General features: G+C 44.5%; 1 protein-coding gene across 1 annotated transcript in view; it reads left to right on the top strand.

Moving 5' to 3' along the window:
- ITGA8 (integrin subunit alpha 8) overlaps nucleotides 1–20,846 on the top strand; it is a 213,250-nt gene that overhangs the window by 147,992 nt on the left and 44,412 nt on the right. Inside the window, exons 20-22 of the mRNA XM_073581939.1 lie at nucleotides 4,244–4,391; nucleotides 5,827–5,919; nucleotides 7,185–7,261. Coding sequence (XP_073438040.1) covers nucleotides 4,244–4,391; nucleotides 5,827–5,919; nucleotides 7,185–7,261 — 318 coding nt within the window. The remainder of the gene's footprint in view (nucleotides 1–4,243; nucleotides 4,392–5,826; nucleotides 5,920–7,184; nucleotides 7,262–20,846) is intronic.

Raw genomic sequence — 20,846 nt, 5'->3', positions numbered from 1 at the left:
GAGCACAACAACAAGGTGTGACACTGTTGTTTGGAAAAGAAGGCAGACTTTTTTTTAATCTTGTGTAAATCCTTTAAAAGTGGGATTCCTGACCCAAGTGACATTCCATAAATAAAGGAGGTTTAATTGATGAGATGTAGGCAAAGTGAAAAGAGGTCACCATTGAGATAGAGAAAGACAATTCATAGGTTAAAATTATGCCATGTCTTTAACATTTTTTGTACAATCATTTGATCGCTCTTCTGTAGGTGTCATGTTCTAGTGATCACTTCCCTGAAGTACACTGAAGGAAAAGCATAACTAAAACAGTAGTTAAATGAACGATAGTCCAGCTAAAAAAAAGAGGCATGTTCTATAAAACCTTCACCTTGGGTATCAAAAGAGCTTGTCCCACTCCTGATTGTCCTGAGTCCTTGTCCTACTCCCAATTGTCCTGAGTCCTTGTCCTACTCCCTGTTGTCATGAGTCCTTGTCCTACTCCCGCTTGTCATGAGTCCTTGTCCTACTCCCGCTTGTCATGAGTCCTTGTCCTACTCCCGATTGTCATGAGTCCTTGTCCTACTCCTGATTGTCATGAGTCCTTGTCCTACTCCCTGTTGTCTTGAGTCCTTGTCCTACTCCCAGTTGTCTTGAGTCCTTGTCCTACTCCCTGTTGTCTTGAGTCCTTGTCCTACTCCCTGTTGTCTTGAGTCCTTGTCCTACTCCCTGTTGTCTTGAGTCCTTGTCCTACTCCCAATTGTCATGAGTCCTTGTCCTACTCCCAATTGTCATGAGTCCTTGTCCTACTCCTGATTGTCATGAGTCCTTGTCCTACTCCCGATTGTCCTGAGTCCTTGTCCTACTCCCAATTGTCATGAGTCCTTGTCCCACTCCCGATTGTCGTGAGTCCTTGTCCTACTCCCTGTTGTCTTGATTCCTTGTCCTACTCCCAATTGTCATGAGTCCTTGTCCTACTCCCGATTGTCATGAGTCCTTGTCCTACTCCCGATTGTCATGAGTCCTTGTCCTACTCCCGATTGTCCTGAGTCCTTGTCCTACTCCCGATTGTCCTGAGTCCTTGTCCTACTCCCGATTGTCATGAGTCCTTGTCCTACTCCCTTTTGTCTTGAGTCCTTGGCCTACTCCCGATTGTCCTGAGTCCTTGTCCTACTCCCGATTGTCATGAGTCCTTGTCCTACTCCCTGTTGTCTTGAGTCCTTGTCCTACTCCCGATTGTCATGAGTCCTTGTCCTACTCCCTGTTGTCTTGAGTCCTTGTCCTACTCCCGATTGTCATGAGTCCTTGTCCTACTCCCTGTTGTCTTGAGTCCTTGTCCTACTCCCGATTGTCCTGAGTCCTTGTCCTACTCCCGATTGTCATGAGTCCTTGTCCTACTCCCTTTTGTCTTGAGTCCTTGACCTACTCCCGATTGTCCTGAGTCCTTGTCCTACTCCCGATTGTCATGAGTCCTTGTCCTACTCCCTTTTGTCTTGAGTCCTTGGCCTACTCCCTGTTGTCATGAGTCCTTGTCCTACTCCCGTTTGTCATGAGTCCTTTTCCTACTCCCTGTTGTCATGAGTCCTTTTCCTACTCCCTGTTGTCATGAGTCCTTGTCCTACTCCCTGTTGTCTTGAGTCCTTGTCCTACTCCCGATTGTCATGAGTCCTTGTCCTACTCCCTGTTGTCATGAGTCCATGTCCTACTCCCTGTTGTCTTGAGTCCTTGTCCTACTCCCAATTGTCATGAGTCCTTGTCCTACTCCCGAATGTCATGAGTCCTTGTCCTACTCCCGATTGTCATGAGTCCTTGTCCTACTCCCGATTGTCCTGAGTCCTTGTCCTACTCCCGATTGTCATGAGTCCTTGTCCCACTCCCGATTGTCGTGAGTCCTTGTCCCACTCCCGATTGTCGTGAGTCCTTGTCCCACTCCCGATTGTCGTGAGTCCTTGTCCTACTCCCGATTGTCATGAGTCCTTGTCCTACTCCCTGTTGTCTTGAGTCCTTGTCCTACTCCCGTTTGTCATGAGTCCTTGTCCTACTCCCGATTGTCATGAGTCCTTGTCCTACTCCCTGTTGTCTTGAGTCATTGTCCTACTCCAGATTGTCATGAGTCCTTGTCCTACTCCCTGTTGTCATGAGTCCTTGTCCTACTCCCTGTTGTCCTGAGTCCTTGTCCTACTCCCGATTGTCATGAGTCCTTGTCCTACTCCCTGTTGTCTTGAGTCCTTGTCCTACTCCCGATTGTCATGAGTCCTTGTCCTACTCCCGATTGTCATGAGTCCTTGTCCTAATCCCGATTATCATGAGTCCTTGTCCTACTCCCGATTGTCATGAGTCCTTGTTTCATTCTTGATTGTCCTGAGTCTTTGTCCCATTCCTGATTGTCATGAATCCTTGTCCCACTCTCCATTGTTCTGAGTCTTTGCTCCACTCCCGATTGTCATGAGTTCTATTCCCACTTACGATTGTCATGATTCCTTGTAGCAATATTGATTGGCATGATTTCTTGTTCCACTTCTGATTGTCATGAGTCCTTGTCTCACTCTTGATTGTCATGAATCCTTGCCCCACTCCAAATGGTCATGAATCCTTGTAGCAATACCTATTGGCATGAGTCCTTGTCCCACTGCTGATTGTTATGAGTCATTGTCCCTCTTCCGATTGGCAAAAATCCTTGTCCCTCCCCTTAAATTTCTTTTTTACTTCTTTTTTGAGGTTATACTCTGCTCGACCTACCAAAGATTCTCTACAACATACCTCTCAAAAGTTCCCTACTCCCAGTTGTCCCCTGGGACACCTAAAAGCAGTGTAAATATGTCTGTTTGTATGCAGATTTGCATAGACCACTGCCTTCAAGGGTGCTTGATCGGTTGGGTCATCCTGAGAGACCCTCATTTTAGCCAATTTACATTTTGCCTACTTTAGTTGTGAACTCTATGGCCACATGCAATTGATGCATTTCGTTTCATTACATTTTCAAATTATCACATAAAAGAATGCACCATGTGAACTGGTTAATAGACTGCTTACCCTACAGAGATCACCGAAATCAGTGCTGAGGGAGACATTTTCTCAGTCCTATCAGCCGTAATAATTATATTTTTGTCTCACCATATTATCAGCATAAAAGCTTTTTAATACTTGACCCTTTGAATGTGTATTCCAGTCTTGCCTTAATACTTCATAGTGTTTACTAACTGCATCATTTTTGGAGATTGTAAGTGAATCGTGGAAACTTCAGCACTGGGTTGCATGCAAGCGATGGCTCAGCTTTGGATCAAACTCAAGGCTCCAGAGTCGTAAGAGCACCATTTGCCACCATGCCATCCCGCAGTTCTTTATGACAACTGGGAAATATGTGCTGAAATGCTGGAAATAGTTTTTCTTTTTTTGTGACTTCTCAAGTGTGTCCTCCTTATCCCAATGTGTCCATGTGCAACAGTAGTAGGAAGCCCCCCCCCATCCCCTCAGAGTCTGGTCTATACAACTTCAAAGCACTATGAGTCCCATGACATACCCCCAAAACATTCCTGGCAAGGATGTGATAGTGCTTTGAAATAAAGCCATGTGGATTCCCATAGTGTTCAGAAGCACAAAAACAGCTTCGCGATGCCGCTACTCTCCGTCCGCTGCACTAGAACACAAGGTCTTGAGAATTAACATATGGAATCTTTGCAAAAAGTCTCTTTGAAGTTACTTACAGTTTTAAGATGTGCATTTGTCCCAAAATATAGAACTAAAGGAGCCATGGACATTTGTGGCACATCCGAGCATTCTGTATATGAACTTTGGGAGTTGTATGTCACTTTTTGGCAGAATAAGGCAACCGTATGGCAATGTTATTTAGAAGCTGCGCTCATGTGTATGATGATTAGAAAATTAAAAAATAAATTTACGCTTACTGATGAACATTGCCACACTTAACACTACATGGCGACACACAGTATGCCTGCAGCTCCATAGTATCTAGCTTCATGGACCTTCATACCACCTCCAGCTGGTGCCTACACGAGTCCTACTTCACATTGACTAGAATAAAGAGAGCCACACACACGGGTAGCAACTTCTACAATCAGCTTTCTACAAAATACTTCTCGTAGCTTCAAGAGGCAAGACCATCTTGAGCAACAAGAAGATGTCTAAATTGGAGAAGTGGCTCATAAGTGGAGAAAGAAGTATATATTTTTTTAATAACGTATATTACAATGTTCATTAGACTTGTTAAGTCAACAGTGACCAATTAAATATTTTGTTTTGAATATAGAGATAAAAAGGAGCTGATTTTAGGGGAAGAAAATCATATCCTCTTCATCATAAACGCAAGGAATGACGGAGAAGGCGCTTACGAGGCTGAACTACAAGTCAACATCCCAGCAGAAGCAGACTACGTGGGCATTGAGCGCAGTATGGAGGTAATCGCAGTAATACTCTGACCACGTGACCCACCGAGAAATGAATGAATCATAGGATGAAAGCAAATGATTGCCAGCTAAACGCACACCCTGCCAGAGAGGGCCCTTCCATACACAGGGCAGACATCTGTCAGTGAAGGATGCTTAATTTAAAACATCATATCCTATGCTTTCAAGATAACGCTCCTCGTCTTGCTATATCCTGTTCACTGTGAAAACATAGGATATCGTCGTTTACACAGAGGATATTTTCGGGGTGTGTCAGATTAGACTCTCCTGTTGGAGTCTGTGAGACATTGCAGATTTATCTGTTCTTTTATCCTGTTTTCTTTCCTTGTACAATACTCCGGTTACAGAAATAAAAAAGAAAAAAAAGATAACAAAAGAATAAAAATTACAAAGATGAAACGTCGGAAATAGTCTATTTTTTTCATATTTGATCTTTACTCTGAGCAATCAGTGAAAGAACCAAGTATTTAGTTTCTCTGCAGCACTCCCACAGGTGAAATGAAGAATTACAGCTCTCACTTAAATCAATATGTGTTCTTTGTAATGCATTGACTTTTGGGGTCCTCCAAAGCAAGAAATACTTGACGTTATCAGCAAAAGTTACAGTTCCAAAGCCTGATATATATTATTAGTAGGTAGAGTCCTGGAGGGCAGATATGGTATCCCCAAATCCGTGTCCCTATATGTACACATACCTGCTGCTATTTAAGAAAATTTTGGAATTTTTACGCCAAAACGGTCTTAATGAAAACACTGTCTCCAACAAAGATCAAAAGAGGACATGTTATGAAAAATATCTTTCGATAGTGTACCTTGTATCGGCACAGACACTATGAGCCTGATTCATTATTGCATTTGTGCCTGCTTTTGGTGTTTTTCACCTGCTTTTCATTTACACCTTATTCTTTTAATTTGCACCTTTTTTAAAGTCTATTTTATTTGTTCCTCTGTTTTTTTTTTCTTTTATGGTCATCATTGTGGACGTGGTTAGGGGTTTCCAGATGTTTTTGGCTGATTTATCAATTGTGGCTTTTTAAAAAGTCATAGAATTTGGTGCAAATGTATTCCACCACCCCACCCCCATCCTCTATCCTGGAGTGATTTTATGTAATCCAGTTATTTTCGTACAATTTTTGCAACATTTTGCAGCATGACTTTTTTGCTCTAAAAAGTCACAAAAACAGGTCAAAGACTAAATGAAAAAGCATATTTGATTTTGTGCAAAATTCATGAACCACGTTAAAGAATTTGGTGGAAAAAAAATTAAACAATTAGTCACAAGACAAAAATGAAAAGTGACTTAAAAAAAAGCGCAAATGGTGAATCGGGACCTCATTTTTTTCATATTTTAAATCCATATTTTTTCTACATTTCCTCTTTTTCACTTCTTAAAATATTTAGATTTTCACTGTCATTATTTCTGCAGGGACTTCGACAGCTTAACTGTGAATACAAAATGGAAAATGATTCCCGAATGGTCGTATGCGACCTTGGAAACCCCATGGTTGCTGGAACTAATGTAAGTAATTTCTGTAAATTATCTGGGTGAATTGTGGATTTATCCCATACTTGTTAAGTTTGAGAGATGGCTTTTCTTTAACTCACATTTTACAGGTAAAATTTTGTACTGTTTCTGGCAATTCCATAATGCACATGCTTGACCTCTGGTCCAGTCAAGCAAGGGCAAAAAGTCTCAGCAGTCCGACCCCCGAAATTTAGAAGTTATTATCTGTTCTTTCCCTACTAAAGGCAAAATGGAAGGAGCTGGATTGGCTCCGAAATGCGTAGTCCCAATAAAAAATAAAAAAAAGTTTTCATCCATTTGGAACCTCCCTCCCATTTTGCATCACTTTTAACTTCTTGTTACTGGAATATCCCTTTAAGCCACTATTTCTCTTAACCAGCTTTTACTAATATATATTTTTTAATGTAATTTTTACGGGTCAGTGCATTTTTTTCAGCCCTTTTTTCATAACAATTTCAATGTAACTTCAAAACAGCACATAAAAAACACGGTGGAAAAAACCCCACAAAGCATCTAATTTGAAAATTTAAGTTACTTTGCAAAAAGTGTTCATTGCAAATATGTTAGCACTTTGACTTTACAACTCATATATGCAGACCTATGAATCTCCGTAGTAAAAAAAAAAAACAAGTAATCATATTCCTTTTTATGGAGTTTTTTAAGAGGTTTTTGAAAATTGAGCAGAGATGATCCAAAATACTCATCGAAAAAGGAAAAACTTGGAGGTACTGCTCAGTTTCTGCTCTGAAAACTCAATAGAAAGTGTAAGTGTGCACATAGCCACTGAGAGGAAGCTGAGCAGAAATTCTCCCAATCCTCCTCCTCATCTCAAAACTCCTAAAAAAATTAGAGTTTCCGCCCAGAGTCTGCTGCAAAAACTCAGTAAAAACATTCCAAGTTCAAATAGCCTATATGTCCCATAGTTTTCCCTAATCTAAAGTTGGAAAATTAGCAAGAATTAGAGAAAAGAGTAATGGACTGCAGGATCTGACTACACAGAGTTTGTTTGTTGTCTGTTACTATGGAGATGCCTACAGAGTGTACATCGGAGTTGCAGACAGAAAATTGTAGGATATTTTTAATATAGACTTTTATGCAAAGTGAGTGAAATTGAAGGAATGAAAAAAATGAATGTATGAATTCAATCCAATTCATTAATGGAAAAGATGTTATTTCTGTGTCTTTACTACCCAGCACGGCCGATGATGCCACTTACAATATAAAAAATCCTGACCTTACAGGTTTCTGGTCTGTTTTAGCTCTCGCTTGGTCTACGTTTTATGGTCCAGAGGTTAGAAAGTGCGGACAGCATCAAATTTGATCTTTTTATAAAAAGGTAAGACCTCTGATTGTTCTTCAATACCTAGTTGCATGTTATGCGTATGTCCAAAATTGACCATCTAAACCATTTAAAAGACAGTGTCGCTATGCTTTTGGGGAGAGGGTTAGAGAGGGATTTCCCTATTATGAAAAGGTCCCTTAGGGAGACAACTCTCAATATTGGAAGAATAGTTAAAAGCCAATAAAACAAAATTAGGCAAAGTTATTGAGGTCTAACCGTTGAGCTTCAACTGATCCAGAGAGCCGAGGCTCTGAAGAGCCCATTTGAATGGACCAGTGGTCAATCATGCATACTGCCACGCCATTCATTGTTAAGGGAGGATCAGTCAAGCGCAGCGCTCAGCTTTCTCCAGTGGTCCCATTAAGAATGAGTCAAGCATGATTGACCATCGCTCTTTTCAAACAGAGCTCTTCAGAGCCCACGTTCTCAGGATTGGTGGATATAACTTGCGAACTTAAGAATACTCCTTTCAAGGGTCATTCTCAAAAAAAATAAGTTTCCCCTTTACATATGGACACACTGCGATTCTGATATTGGGGCTCTAGAATCTTGACAACGGAGCTCTTATATCCCAAGAACGGGGCTCAGTAGATACGTCTTGAATAAGGTGGAGGTCCCTCCACTCAATTCATTGTCTATGGAACTGCTCCATTCTCGGGTTTTCTCAGCCCTAATGATGGGATACCGGAGGGTTCCAGTGGCTTACTTCTATAGTCTATGACTTTTAGTTCTGATCTTGTGAGATCCCAGATTATTTTGCATTATTGCACTATATTATCAGATTATGTTTTCTTTTTTTTTGTTCATAGAGCCAGAATGTGATTGTGCATGTATATACAATTAAGTAGTATAATAGGATAGCTGGATCAGGGCTATAGTATAGTAGGTATAGGTACAAGCGATGGTGCACTTTTTGTATATTTTGTTTCTTGACATACTGAGGAATGTCTAGATGTCTGACCTTTACACCTAATTGTTTGAAGCGGATAAAACAATTTAGAAAGTTTGAGAAATATCTAGATAACATAGCGTGAAATCGTGCAACAGAGCTAAAGGGAAGGAAGTGGTGACAAAGAAGGATTATTATCCCAACATGTCGACCTTGAGGCGATCTATCACACTATCAGCCATGTTTTTACAGCAAGAAGCAGACATTAATCTTCCTAGAAAATGTGCATGTTATTAATGGAGCCAACAATGTGTGGACGCATCTTGATGGTGACACTGGGGTCACAAGAGCAGATAGATCTCTATAATTGGGTCCCGTGGGTGACTGTCACTAATGGACAATTTATTAGGATAATCAGACGTCACCACTCCCACCAGTGTCAGGAGTGAAGGGAAATTTTTTGCAGAATTCTATAATTACTTTCAATAAACTAAAACCTCGGTTCATCAAGACTGGTGATTTTCATAGTGGTCTTGATGAGGGGCTGTGTTGGAGTCAGACGTTCATGAATCAGGACTGTCGGAAAAGTGGTGTGCACCTCCATGTGCCAAACATTAGTAAGATTTGTGGCATAAGAAACAACTCAGCCTGTCATGAGTTAGACGAGCTGTGGCTTCACAATTAGGGATGAGCGAACCCAAACTGTAGAGTTTGGGGTTCATACATGACACCTAGTGTCCGGTGCTGGACTCCGAACATGAACTTCCCAAGGAAGTCTTTGAAAAGCCTGTGTTACTGTTCGGAGTTCAAATTATTAATAAAGCTTGCTGAAATGCTGTAGCGTAGCCAATCAACAAACTTTTAAGCTGTGGATACTTCCACAGTCATCACAGCTATGCCAAATATTGGCATTGCTGTGATTCGCTGGCGATACCCGTGACCTAGCCTGTATACCCGCCGGATCACAGGTAGCTCCGCCATTGTGCTCTGATTAGCGTAGGGACAGCTTGAGTGAGGGACAGTGTGAAAGAACTATATCAATAATTGAAAAACTATGTGGGGGGTCCCCCCTATTTTAATAACCAGTCAAGGAAAAGCAGACAGCTGTTAGTTGATCTTATTATACTGGGAAAGGGACAATAGCCATGGACCTTCCCAGCCTATTAGTATAAGCCCCCAGCTGTCTACTTTGCTGGGTATTAAAAATGGGGGGACCACAAAATATATGACGTGGGGTCCCCCTTATTTTTAGTAACCAGTTATGGCAAAGCAGACAGCTGGGGGCTGATATTAATAGGCTGGGAAGGTCCATGGATATTGGCCCCTTGCCAACCTTATAAGACCAGCCTTCAGCCGCCCCAGAAATGGCGCATCCATTAGACGCACCAATTCTGGCACTTAGCCTCGACTCTTCCCAATTGCCTTGGTATGGTGCCAATGGGAGTAATAGTTTTTGGGTTTGATGTTAGCTATGTAGCGTCCACAGGCATCACTCCCACGGGTGAGCAATGCAGAAGCGTCTATCAGACTCCCCCATTACTAACCCTGTAGTTAAAAATAAAAAGACACACACAGGAAAAAAGGTTTATTTGAATAAAGTCTGCCCCACGAATTCGCTGGTTTACCCATTTATTATTAAAAAATAATCCCAGCAGCTCCAGGGTAATCCGTCGTGCGGTTGTGCTCATTTAATCAGAGTTGGGCAAAGCTTCAATGAAAATGCCAAAAGTTGTAAAATATTTGCTCAACTCTGTGTGTATATACACTGCATGCAGAATTATTAGGCAAATGAGTATTTTGATCACATCATCCTTTTTATACATGTTGTCCTACTGTAAGCTGTGTAGGCTTGAAAGCCAACTGCCAATTATGTAAATCAGGTGATTTGCATCTCTGTAATGAGGAGGGGTGTGGTCTAATGACATCAACACCCTATATAAGGTGTGCTTAATTATTAGTCAACTTCCTTTCCATTGGCAAAATGGGTCAGAAGAAAGATTTGATGGACTCTGAAAAGTCAAAAATTGTGAGATGTCTTGCAGAGGGATGCAGCAGTCTTGAAATTGCCAAACTTTTGAAGCGTGATCACCGAACAATCAAGCGTTTCATGGCAAATATCCAACAGGGTTGCAAGAAGCGTGTTGATAAAAAAAGGCGCAAAATAACTGCCCATGAATTGAGGAAAATCAAGCGTGAAGCTGCCAAGATGCCATTTGCCACCAGTTTTGCCATATTTCAGAGCTGAAACGTTAATGGAGTATCAAAAAGCACAAGGTGTGCCATACTCAGGGACATGGCCAAGGTAAGGAAGGCTGAAAAACGACCACCTTTGAACAAGAAACATAAGATAAAATGTCAAGACTGGCCCAAGAAATATCTTAAGACTGATTTTTCTAAGGTTTTATGGACTGATGAAATGAGAGCGACTCTTGATGGGCCAGATGGATGGGCCCGAGGCTGGATCAGTAAAGGGCAGAGAGCTCCACTCCGACTCAGACGCCAGCAAGGTGGAGGTGGGGTACTGGTATGGGCTGGTATCATCAAAGATGAACTTGTGGGACCTTTTTGGGTTGAGGATGGAGTGAAGCTCAACTCCCAGACCTACTGCCAATTTCTGGAAGACACCTTCTTCAAGCAGTGGTACAGGAAGAAGTCGGTATCGTTCAAGAAAAACATGATTTTCATGCATGACATTGCTCCATCACATGCATCCAAATACTCCACAGCGTGGCTGCCCAGTAAAGGTCTAAAAGAAGAAAAAATAATGACACGGCCCCCTTGTTCACCTGATCTGAACCCCATAGAGAACCTGTGGCATAGCTCCCAAGTGTCCCGGATTTGGTGGGACAGTCCCGTTTTTGATTGCATGTCCTGCTGTCCCGGGCGGTAGCTTATTTTTCCTGCATTTCACTGAGCCGCCACGGACAGACCCACCGGCCACCGCAGCCCCACAGTGATGAATCTCAGCGCCGATCGCTGGGTTCTTGAGTGCGCACAGGACCTGTGATGAGGTCACAGGAGGGGAGGAGTCAGGGGTCACATGATCAGGGGCGTCCGATGCCCCAGATCATGTGACCCTTGACTCTTCCCCTCCTGTGACCTCATCACAGGGCCTGTGCTGGTTGTCATGGTGCTGGATAAGATGAAGTTTATGTGTGGGGTCAGGAGGGATTTTCAGTGTGGATGTAGCAGAGCTGTGCGTGTACAAGGTGTACGGAGCAGAGTTGCACGTGTACGAGGTGTACAGAGCAGAGTCGCACGTGTGCGAGGTGTACAGAGCGGAGCCGTGTGTACGAGGTGTACGTAGCGGAGCCACGTGTGTACGAGGTGTATGGAGCAGAGCCACGTGTGTACAAGGTGCACGGAGCGGAGCCGCACGTGAACGAGGTGTGCGGAGCAGAGTCGCACGTGTAGGAGGTGTACGGAGCAGAGCCGCACGTGTACGAGGTGTATGGAGCGGAGCCGTGTGTACGAGGTGTACGGAGCAGAGCCGTGTGTATGGAGCAGAGCCGCACGTGTACGAGGTGTACGGAGCAGAGCTGTGTGTATGAGGTGTACGGAGCATAGTCGCACGTGTACGAGGTGTACGGAGCAGAGTCGCACATGTACGAGGTGTATGGAGCAGAGTTGCACATGTGCGAGGTGTACGGAGCGGAGCCGTGTATGAGGTGGACGGAGCAGAGCCACATGTGTACAAGGTGTACGGAGCGAAGCCGCACGTGTGTGATATAGAAGGTTTGCACATGTACGAGGTGTGCGGAGCAGAGCCGCACATGTACAAGGTGTGCGGAGCAGAGCCGCACATGTACGAGGTGTGCGGAGCACAGCCGCACGTGTATGAGGTGTACGGAGCAGAGCCACGTCTGTACGAGATGTACGGAGCAGAGCGGCGTTTGTACGAAGTGTACGGAGCAGAGTCGCATATATACGAGGTGTACGGAGCTGAGCCATGCGTGTACAAGGTGTATGGAGCAGAGCCGAACGTGTACGAGGTGTACGGAGCAGAGCCGCACATGTACGAGGTGTGCGGAGTGGAGCCATATGTGCAAGGAGTGGAGCCGCGTGTATTTGAGGTGTACGGAGGGGAGCCGCGTATGTAGGAGGTGTATGGAGCGGAGTCATGTTTGTACGAGGTGTACAGAACGGAGCCCTGTGTGTACAAAGTGTACAGAGCTGAGCCGTGTGTTTATGGAGCAGAGCCACATGTGTACGAGGTTTACCGAGTGGAGCCGTGTGTGTGCAAGGTGTATGCAGCGGAACCGTGTGTGTATGAGGCATACAAAGCGGAACCGTGTGTGTATGAGGTGTCCCGGATCCAGTGGGACAGTCCTGATTTTGATAGTCTGCCCCGGCCGGGAGCTTACTTTTCCCGCGGACACAGGAGTACACGGCCGAGCCCCAAAGAGAACTTTAAAATTCACGCGTGACATTCCACCAGAAGCGACGTGCTAGAAGCTGACAGGAAATGAAGTAATTTCGGGAGGAGATTGTAACGGAACCATGGAGGCACTTCAGGGAATGCTTCAGATCCATCACTGTTATGAATGGGTCACCGAGGAGGAAAAAAGCAAAACACGCTAAGTCTCAGAAAACCAGAGAGGTTGGTAACTATGCAGACTGCAGAGCCCTGATCTTAACACACAACTAGAAGCAGTCGTGGAGCGTGCCTACGGTGGTCCTGGATGCCTCGTCACAACCGGAGAGCTAAATAAGCCTAAAGTAAGAAAAGAGGAAAACTAACTCCCCAGAGCAGACCCCAAAGGAAAGACAGCCCCCCAAATGTATTGACGGTGAAGCAAGATGAAAACACAAACAAAGGCAGAAAAATAGGCTGAGCAAACGATGGGGCCAAACTAACTTGAAAGGACAGGAAAGGAAAGACACTGTCTGCAATCTGCCAAAAAACCCTACCAAAAATAATGTCCAACGCTTCTGATAACAAAATTAACCCTGAAGTCACTAGACTTCTCCCACTATATCAGCACTCTGGAATATTCTGAGACAGAGCAAAAAGAGGCCAATCTAATAAAGGACAAAAAGGCAAATTGGCAAATACAGATAAATAAGAGTGGAAATTCAGCACAGCCCAGCCGGGCTGGCTGACCACACAAAAACTGAGTTGACCAACAAGAGCAAGTGTGAACATTAGCAAAAAACAAACTTAACTTGAGATGACTGGAGCAGAGCTGAAGTCCAAGACCTGAGAAACAGACTGAATCACCAGCAACAGGATAGGGCGTTGGCTGTCTTATATCCAGTCTGATACTCCGGAGATCCAATCACTATCCTCCTCGTCAGGTGGCAGACCATAACCAATTAAACTATCCTCACTACCTCCTGTCACTACCAGAGGGAGAACGGAAGGAGAACTCCCAGCTGGTGGAGCAGAAAATGAGCTCATAACACATCACCATGTCCTCCTCCGATAGCGTGGACAGCAGGATCACCTTGGACTCAGGGATGCCGGCCATGTGAGTGGATCATGATATGTCCTTCATCGGGAGGCTCAGGGGGGCATTACAATGGGAGCCGGGCTGCTATAGTATCTTTATAGAATCTTTCTTTCTCACTCTGTTTCTTTCTTTCTCTCTAATCTTTCTTTCATCTGTATCTTTCTTTCTCTCTGTTCTTTCTTTCCCCTCTTCCTTTCTCTCTCTCTGTTCTTTCTTTCCCCTCTTTCATTTTCTCTCTAATCTTTCTCTCTGTTCTTTCTTTCTTTCCTCTTTCTTCTTTCTTTCTCTCCGCTCTTTCTTTCTTTCCCTCTTCCTTTATCTCTCTCTGTTCTTTCTTTTGCTATGTTCTTTCTTTCTCTGTTCTTTCTTTCCCCTCTTTCTTTCTCTCTCTAATCTTCCTTTCTCTCTCGCTGTTCTTTCTTTCCCCTCTTCCTTTCTCTCTCTCTGTTCTTTCTTTCCCCTCTTTCTTTTTCTCTCTAATCTTTCTCTCTGTTCTTTCTTTCTTCTCTTTCTTCTTTCTTTCTCTCTGTTCTTTCTTTCTTTCTTTCCCCTCTTCCTTTATCTCTCTCTGTTCTTTCTTTTGCTATGTTCTTTCTTTCTCTGTTCTTTCTTTCCCCTCTTTCTTTCTCTCTCTAATATTCCTTTCTCTCTCTCTGTTCTTTCCTATCTTTCTCTTTCTGTTCTTTCTTTCTCTGTTCTTTCTCTCTCTCTGTTCTCTTTCTTTCTCTCTCTCTCTCTGTTCTTTCTGTAGCATCTTTCTTTCCCATCTCTCTCTCTGTTCTTTCTTTCATTCCCCTCTTTCTTTCTCTCTGCTCTTTATTTCTTTCGTCCCTCTCTCTCTCTCTCTCCGTTTTCTTTTTTCTCTCTCTGTTCTTTCTTTTCCTCAGTACCAGTCAGTGTGCCCACAGTACCAGCCACTGTTCCCTCAGTACCAGTCAGTGTGATCAGCAGTGCTAAATGGGTGTGTTTTGGGCATGGACATGGGTGTGGCTAGTTGTGAAATGGGTGTGGTTGGGGGTGTGGCCTAAAATTTGACGCGACGCGCTTTCTCCCTCTTTCCCTTCTTCAAAAGTTGGGAGGTATGCCTGTGGTCCCTCATAAAATGTGAGATCTACAGGGAGGGAAAACAGTACACCTCTCCGAACAGTGTCTGGGAGGCTGTGGTGGCTGCTGCACGCAATGTTGATTGTGCACAGATCAAGCAACTGACAGAATGTATGGATGGAAGGCTTTTAAGTGTCATCGTAAAGAAAGGTGGCTATATTGGTCACTGTTTGTTTTGTTTTTTTGTTTTTTAATGTCAGAAATGTTTATTTCTGAATTTTGTGTTGTTATATTGGTTTACCTGGTGAAAATAAACAAGTGAGATGGGTATATATTTGGTTTTTATTAAGTTGCCTAATAAATTTGCACAGTAATAGTTACTTGCACACAGATATCCTCCTAAGATAGCCAAATCTCAAAAAAACCCACTCCAACTTCCAAAAATATTAAGCTTTGATATCTATGAGTCTTTTGAGTTGATTGAGAACATAGTTGTTGTTCAATAATAAAAAGAATCCTCTCAAATACAACTTGCCTAATAATACTGCACACGGTGTAATTCAAAACTTTACAATTCCACAAATGAAAAACGGAACAAGAAATTCCTTTGTTTAAAAAAATAAAAATTAATTCAAATTATTAGCCATCATTTATTTACAGTCAAATTCCTTTTATCCATCATTCCATAATCCCAAATCTGATAATCCAAGCTATTTTATAATCCGGAACTTCTCAAATCCTACAAATTCCAGATTAAAGCGGTGGCGCTGTAGTTTGAGTTGTATGTACGGTATTTATTCTTCCGTGAATCAGTCAAATTTTTTCCATTTCCAGTTGATAACGTCCTTTGTTTTCCTATTCGCCGCGTTTTTCTAAAACCACGATCTGGGAGTTTACAATCTTGTAATTGCGGAGCACGAGTGATGTCCAGGAAACTGTCAGCAGAGCTGTAATGAGATCTGCCGAGCTGTTGACTCTCATGAATAACATTGTGATGCAGACACGGGAGGATAGCGATCGGGTCACATGGCCAGGCTGCCAGCTGCTGGCTCCAGATACCGCCTATGTAATGAGATGATCTGAGCGGAGCAATGAGGGATTGATTATCTGGGATGGAACGATATGGATGTGTTTATTTAAAGATTACTAATTTATTTACATAACAGAAAACAAAACTTTTATTTTCGGCCTTGGCGCGGAATGTCTCAATCTTGTGGTTTTTCTCAGCTCATTGATCCAAGTTTGTCACCAGCTCCAAGTAGGAAAATCAGAAACTACACTGAGGTCCAAATCCAGTTTTTAACACTTTTTTTCCCCATTGAAAACTATGATTATTTATGTCACATCCTCTACTCTACTCACATGCAAAGCTGCACCAAACTCTGAGCAGTATAGCGTTCTTCTGCATTAGACTATTTGTTTTTTTCTGTAAATCGCACCTCAATGACAGATCGGCACAGCAATAATCATGTAATCTGAAATGCAGCTTTGGATGTGACTAGAGTAAAAAATATGATACAACTAAAAAACAATTTCACCACTGTTAGATCTGCAACAGTTTCTAAATATAACTGCAGCAAGCAGCCCAGTAAGTGATACATCACTGAATCGGAGTCTCATCTGCTACATCATGCTGCTCTCAGACAAGGTAGCAAAGCTCTTGTGACAAAAGCCCTTTAAATCAATGGCTTCTACTAAGACAGGCCCTTACCTTACAGTATGATGAGATGGGACTAGAGATAAGCAAATTTATTGTCAATGTCGAATTTTTAGGAATTCACTGATTTCAGCAACTTTGAACAATATGTGATCCCATAAAATGGACATTGCCATTTTTAACATCGCAGAAGATGTCATCAGCCAGAGAAGGATCACCTGATATCAGGCGCGGCTGTGCATTCTTTCCCATGATGCCTTGCGGCTATCACAGCACATGGTATAGCACAGTTATCCAAGCCAGTATAAAATCTTAAGCAGGAAATGCAGCAGGAATTTTGTTTTGAAACTAGATAGTGAAAGAACATCACAGCTCATATCTCAGCAATAAAAATGTGGAGGGAAAGCCATAAAACATTTGCAGAAACTGTACAGATAGTATTTGACAGCAGTGAAGAGCTGTGCTTGAGGAAAAGAGAATAAGACAGATTTAATAGATAGATAGATAATAGATAATATAATAGGTTAAGAGAAATAGGAAGAGATGGGAGAGTCACTGCGTCTGTAAAACAGGAGATTCACCGTATCTGTGAAGCAGGAGAGTCACTGCGTCTGTGAGGCAGGAGAGTCACTGCATCTGTGAGGAAGGAGAGTCACTGCATCTGTGAGGAAGGAGAGTCACTGTGTCTGTGAGGAAGGAGAGTCACTGTGTCTGTGAGGCAGGAGAGTCACTGCGTCTGTGAAGCAGGAGAGTCACTGCATCTGTGAGGAAGGAGAGTCACTGTATCTGTGAGGCAGGAGAGACACTGCATCTGTGAGGCAGGAGAGTCACTGCATCTGTGAGGCAGGAGAGTCACTGTATCTGTGAGGCAGGAGAGACACTGCATCTGTGAGGCAGGAGAGTCACTGCGTCTGTGAAGCAGGAGAGTCACTGCATCTGTGAGGCAGGAGAGTCGATGCGTCTGTGAGGCAGGAGAGTCACTGTATCTGTGAGGAAGGAGAGTCACTGCGTCTGTGAGAAAGGAGAGTCACTGTATCTGTGAGGAAGGAGAGTCACTGCGTCTGTGAGGAAGGAGAGTCACTGTATCTGTGAGGAAGGAGAGTCACTGTATCTGTGAGGCAGGAGAGTCACTGCGTCTGTGAAGCAGGAGAGTCACTGCATCTGTGAGGCAGGAGAGTCGATGCATCTGTGAGGCAGGAGAGTCACTGCGTCTGTGAGGGAGGAGAGTCACTGCATCTGTGAGGGAGGAGAGTCACTGTATCTGTGCAGGAGAGTCACTGTATCTGTGAAGGAGAGTCACTGTATCTGTGAGGCAGGAGAGTCACTGTATCTGTGAAGGAGAGTCACTGTATCTGTGAAGCAGGAGAGTCACTGTATCTGTGAAGCAGGAGAGTCACTGTATCTGTGAAGCAGGAGAGTCACTGTATCTGTGAAGGAGAGTCACTGTATCTGTGAGGCAGGAGAGTCACTGTATCTGTGAGGCAGGAGAGTCACTGTATCTGTGAGGAAGGAGAGTTGATGCATCTGTGAGGCAGGAGAGTCACTGCGTCTGTGAGGCAGGAGAGTCACTGTATCTGTGAAGCAGGAGAGTCACTGTATCTGTGAGGGAGGAGAGTCACTGTGTCTGTGAGGAAGGAGAGTCACTGTATCTGTGAAGCAGGAGAGTCACTGCATCTGTGAGGGAGGAGAGTCACTGTATCTGTGAGGCAGGAGAGTCACTGTATCTGTGAGGCAGGAGAGTCACTGTATCTGTGAAGGAGAGTCACTGTATCTGTGAAGCAGGAGAGTCACTGTATCTGTGAGGGAGGAGAGTCACTGTATCTGTGAAGCAGGAGAGTCACTGTATCTGTGAGGGAGGAGAGTCACTGTGTCTGTGAGGAAGGAGAGTCACTGTATCTGTGAAGCAGGAGAGTCACTGCATCTGTGAGGGAGGAGAGTCACTGTATCTGTGAGGCAGGAGAGTCACTGTATCTGTGAGGCAGGAGAGTCACTGTATCTGTGAGGCAGGAGAGTCACTGTATCTGTGAAGGAGAGTCACTGTATCTGTGAAGCAGGAGAGTCACTGTATCTGTGAGGCAGGAGAGTTACTGTATCTGTGAAGCAGGAGAGTCACTGTATCTGTGAAGGAGAGTCACTGTATCTGTGAAGGAGAGTCACTGTATCTGTGAAGGAGAGTCACTGTATCTGTGAGGCAGGAGAGTCACTGTATCTGTGAGGCAGGAGAGTCACTGTATCTGTGAGGCAGGAGAGTCACTGTATCTGTGAAGCAGGAGAGTTGATGCATCTGTGAGGCAGGAGAGTCACTGCGTCTGTGAGGGAGGAGAGTCACTGTATCTGTGAAGCAGGAGAGTCACTGTATCTGTGAGGGAGGAGAGTCACTGTGTCTGTGAGGAAGGAGAGTCACTGTATCTGTGAAGCAGGAGAGTCACTGCATCTGTGAGGGAGGAGAGTCACTGCATCTGTGAGGGAGGAGAGTCACTGTATCTGTGAGGAAGGAGAGTCACTGTATCTGTGAGGGAGGAGAGTCACTGTATCTGTGAGGCAGGAGAGTCACTGTATCTGTGAAGCAGGAGAGTCACTGCATCTGTGAGGCAGGAGAGTCACTGCATCTGTGAAGCAGGAGAGTCACTGCATCTGTGAGGCAGGAGAGTCACTGTATCTGTGAGGCAAGAGACACTGCATCTGTGAAGCAGGAGAGTCACTGTGTCTGTGAGGGAGGAGAGTCACTGTGTCTGTGAGGAAGGAGAGTCACTATCTGTGAGGCAGGAGAGTCACTGTATCTGTGAAGCAGGAGAGTCACTGCATCTGTGAGGCAGGAGAGTCACTGCATCTGTGAGGCAGGAGAGTCACTGTGTCTGTGAGGGAGGAGAGTCACTGTGTCTGTGAGGGAGGAGAGTCACTGTGTCTGTGAGGCAGGAGAGTCACTGTATCTGTGAAGCAGGAGAGTCACTGTGTCTGTGAGGCAGGAGAGTCACTGTATCTGTGAGGCAGGAGAGTCACTGTATCTGTGAGGCAGGAGAGTCACTGCATCTGTGCATCTGTGAGGCAGGAGAGTCACTTTATCTGTGAGGCAGGAGAGTCACTTTATCTGTGAGGCAGGAGAGTCACTGTGTCTGTGAGGCAGGAGAGTCACTGTGTCTGTGAGGCAGGAGAGTCACTGTATCTGTGAGGCAGGAGAGTCACTGTGTCTGTGAGGCAGGAGAGTCACTGCATCTGTGAGGCAGGAGAGTCACTGCATCTGTGAGGCAGGAGAGTCACTGCATCTGTGAGGCAGGAGAGTCACTGTACCTGTGAAGCAGAGAGTCACTTTATCTGTGAGGCAGGAGAGTCACTGCATCTGTGAGGCAGGAGAGTCACTGCATCTGTGAGGCAGGAGAGTCACTGCATCTGTGAGGCAGGAGAGTCACTGCATCTGTGAGGCAGGAGAGTCACTATCTGTGAGGCAGGAGAGTCACTGCATCTGTGAGGCAGGAGAGTCACTGCATCTGTGAGGCAGGAGAGTCACTGCATCTGTGAGGCAGGAGAGTCACTGCATCTGTGAGGCAGGAGAGTCACTGAGTCTGTGAGGCAGGAGAATCACTGTATCTGTGAGGCAGGAGAGTCACTGCGTCTGTGAGGCAGGAGAGTCACTGCGTCTGTGAGGCAGGAGAGTCACTGCGTCTGTGAGGCAGGAGAGTCACTGCGTCTGTGAGGCAGGAGAGTCACTGCGTCTGTGGGGCAGGAGAGTCACTGCGTCTGTGGGGCAGGAGAGTCACTGCGTCTGTGAGGCAGGAGAGTCACTGTGTCTGTGAGGCAGGAGAGTCACTGCGTCTGTGAGGCAGGAGAGTCACTGCGTCTGTGAGGCAGGAGAGTCACTGCGTCTGTGAGGCAGGAGAGTCACTGCGTCTGTGAGGCAGGAGAGTCACTGCATCTGTGAGGCAGGAGAGTCACTGCATCTGTGAGGCAGGAGAGTCACTGCGTCTGTGAGGCAGGAGAGTCACCGAGTCTGTGAAATACGAGAGTCACCGCATCTGCGAGGCAGGGCCAGGGAATGACACACATGGCAGGCAGCTGTTTTTTTCTTGATCAGTGTGGTTATAGTAGTATTGGAAATCAATCACAGACAACCTATTTGGAGACTGTGGCGTGCTTTTGATTCACGGTCAGTCGAATCGCTGGCAAAGGTGGTGATTTAAATTTGAAAATAAATCACCAATCTCTTGTCGGGATCTCCACTGTCAGCAGATCAAAGAGCGGAGGCTGTGACTAGCACTGGAACTCATCCACCTCTACACTATTCACTTGAACAGGCTGAGCTGCATTACCAGGCAGTGCCACACACATATGACGTCGCTGTGTCGGTTATTAAGCATCTGCAGAGTTCAGGTGCTTCTTTGTACTATTGAATTGTGAGCAGACCAGAAAGGTGATCCAGAGCAATCATATATTGATGATCTGTGTTAACGACGAATGTAATATGTATATCATTAACGTATCATTAAGAATTATTATATCTGAATCTTAAAATGTAACACCAGCTAAACTCTCACCAATTAC

This window comes from Dendrobates tinctorius, unplaced genomic scaffold (genome assembly GCF_039654945.1).
Source record: "Dendrobates tinctorius isolate UK_male_01 unplaced genomic scaffold, ASM3965494v1 ptg000070l, whole genome shotgun sequence".
Taxonomy (NCBI): Eukaryota; Metazoa; Chordata; class Amphibia; order Anura; family Dendrobatidae; genus Dendrobates; species Dendrobates tinctorius.
Note: the sequence above shows the minus strand (reverse complement) of the source record. Positions and strands in the feature narration are given on the sequence as shown.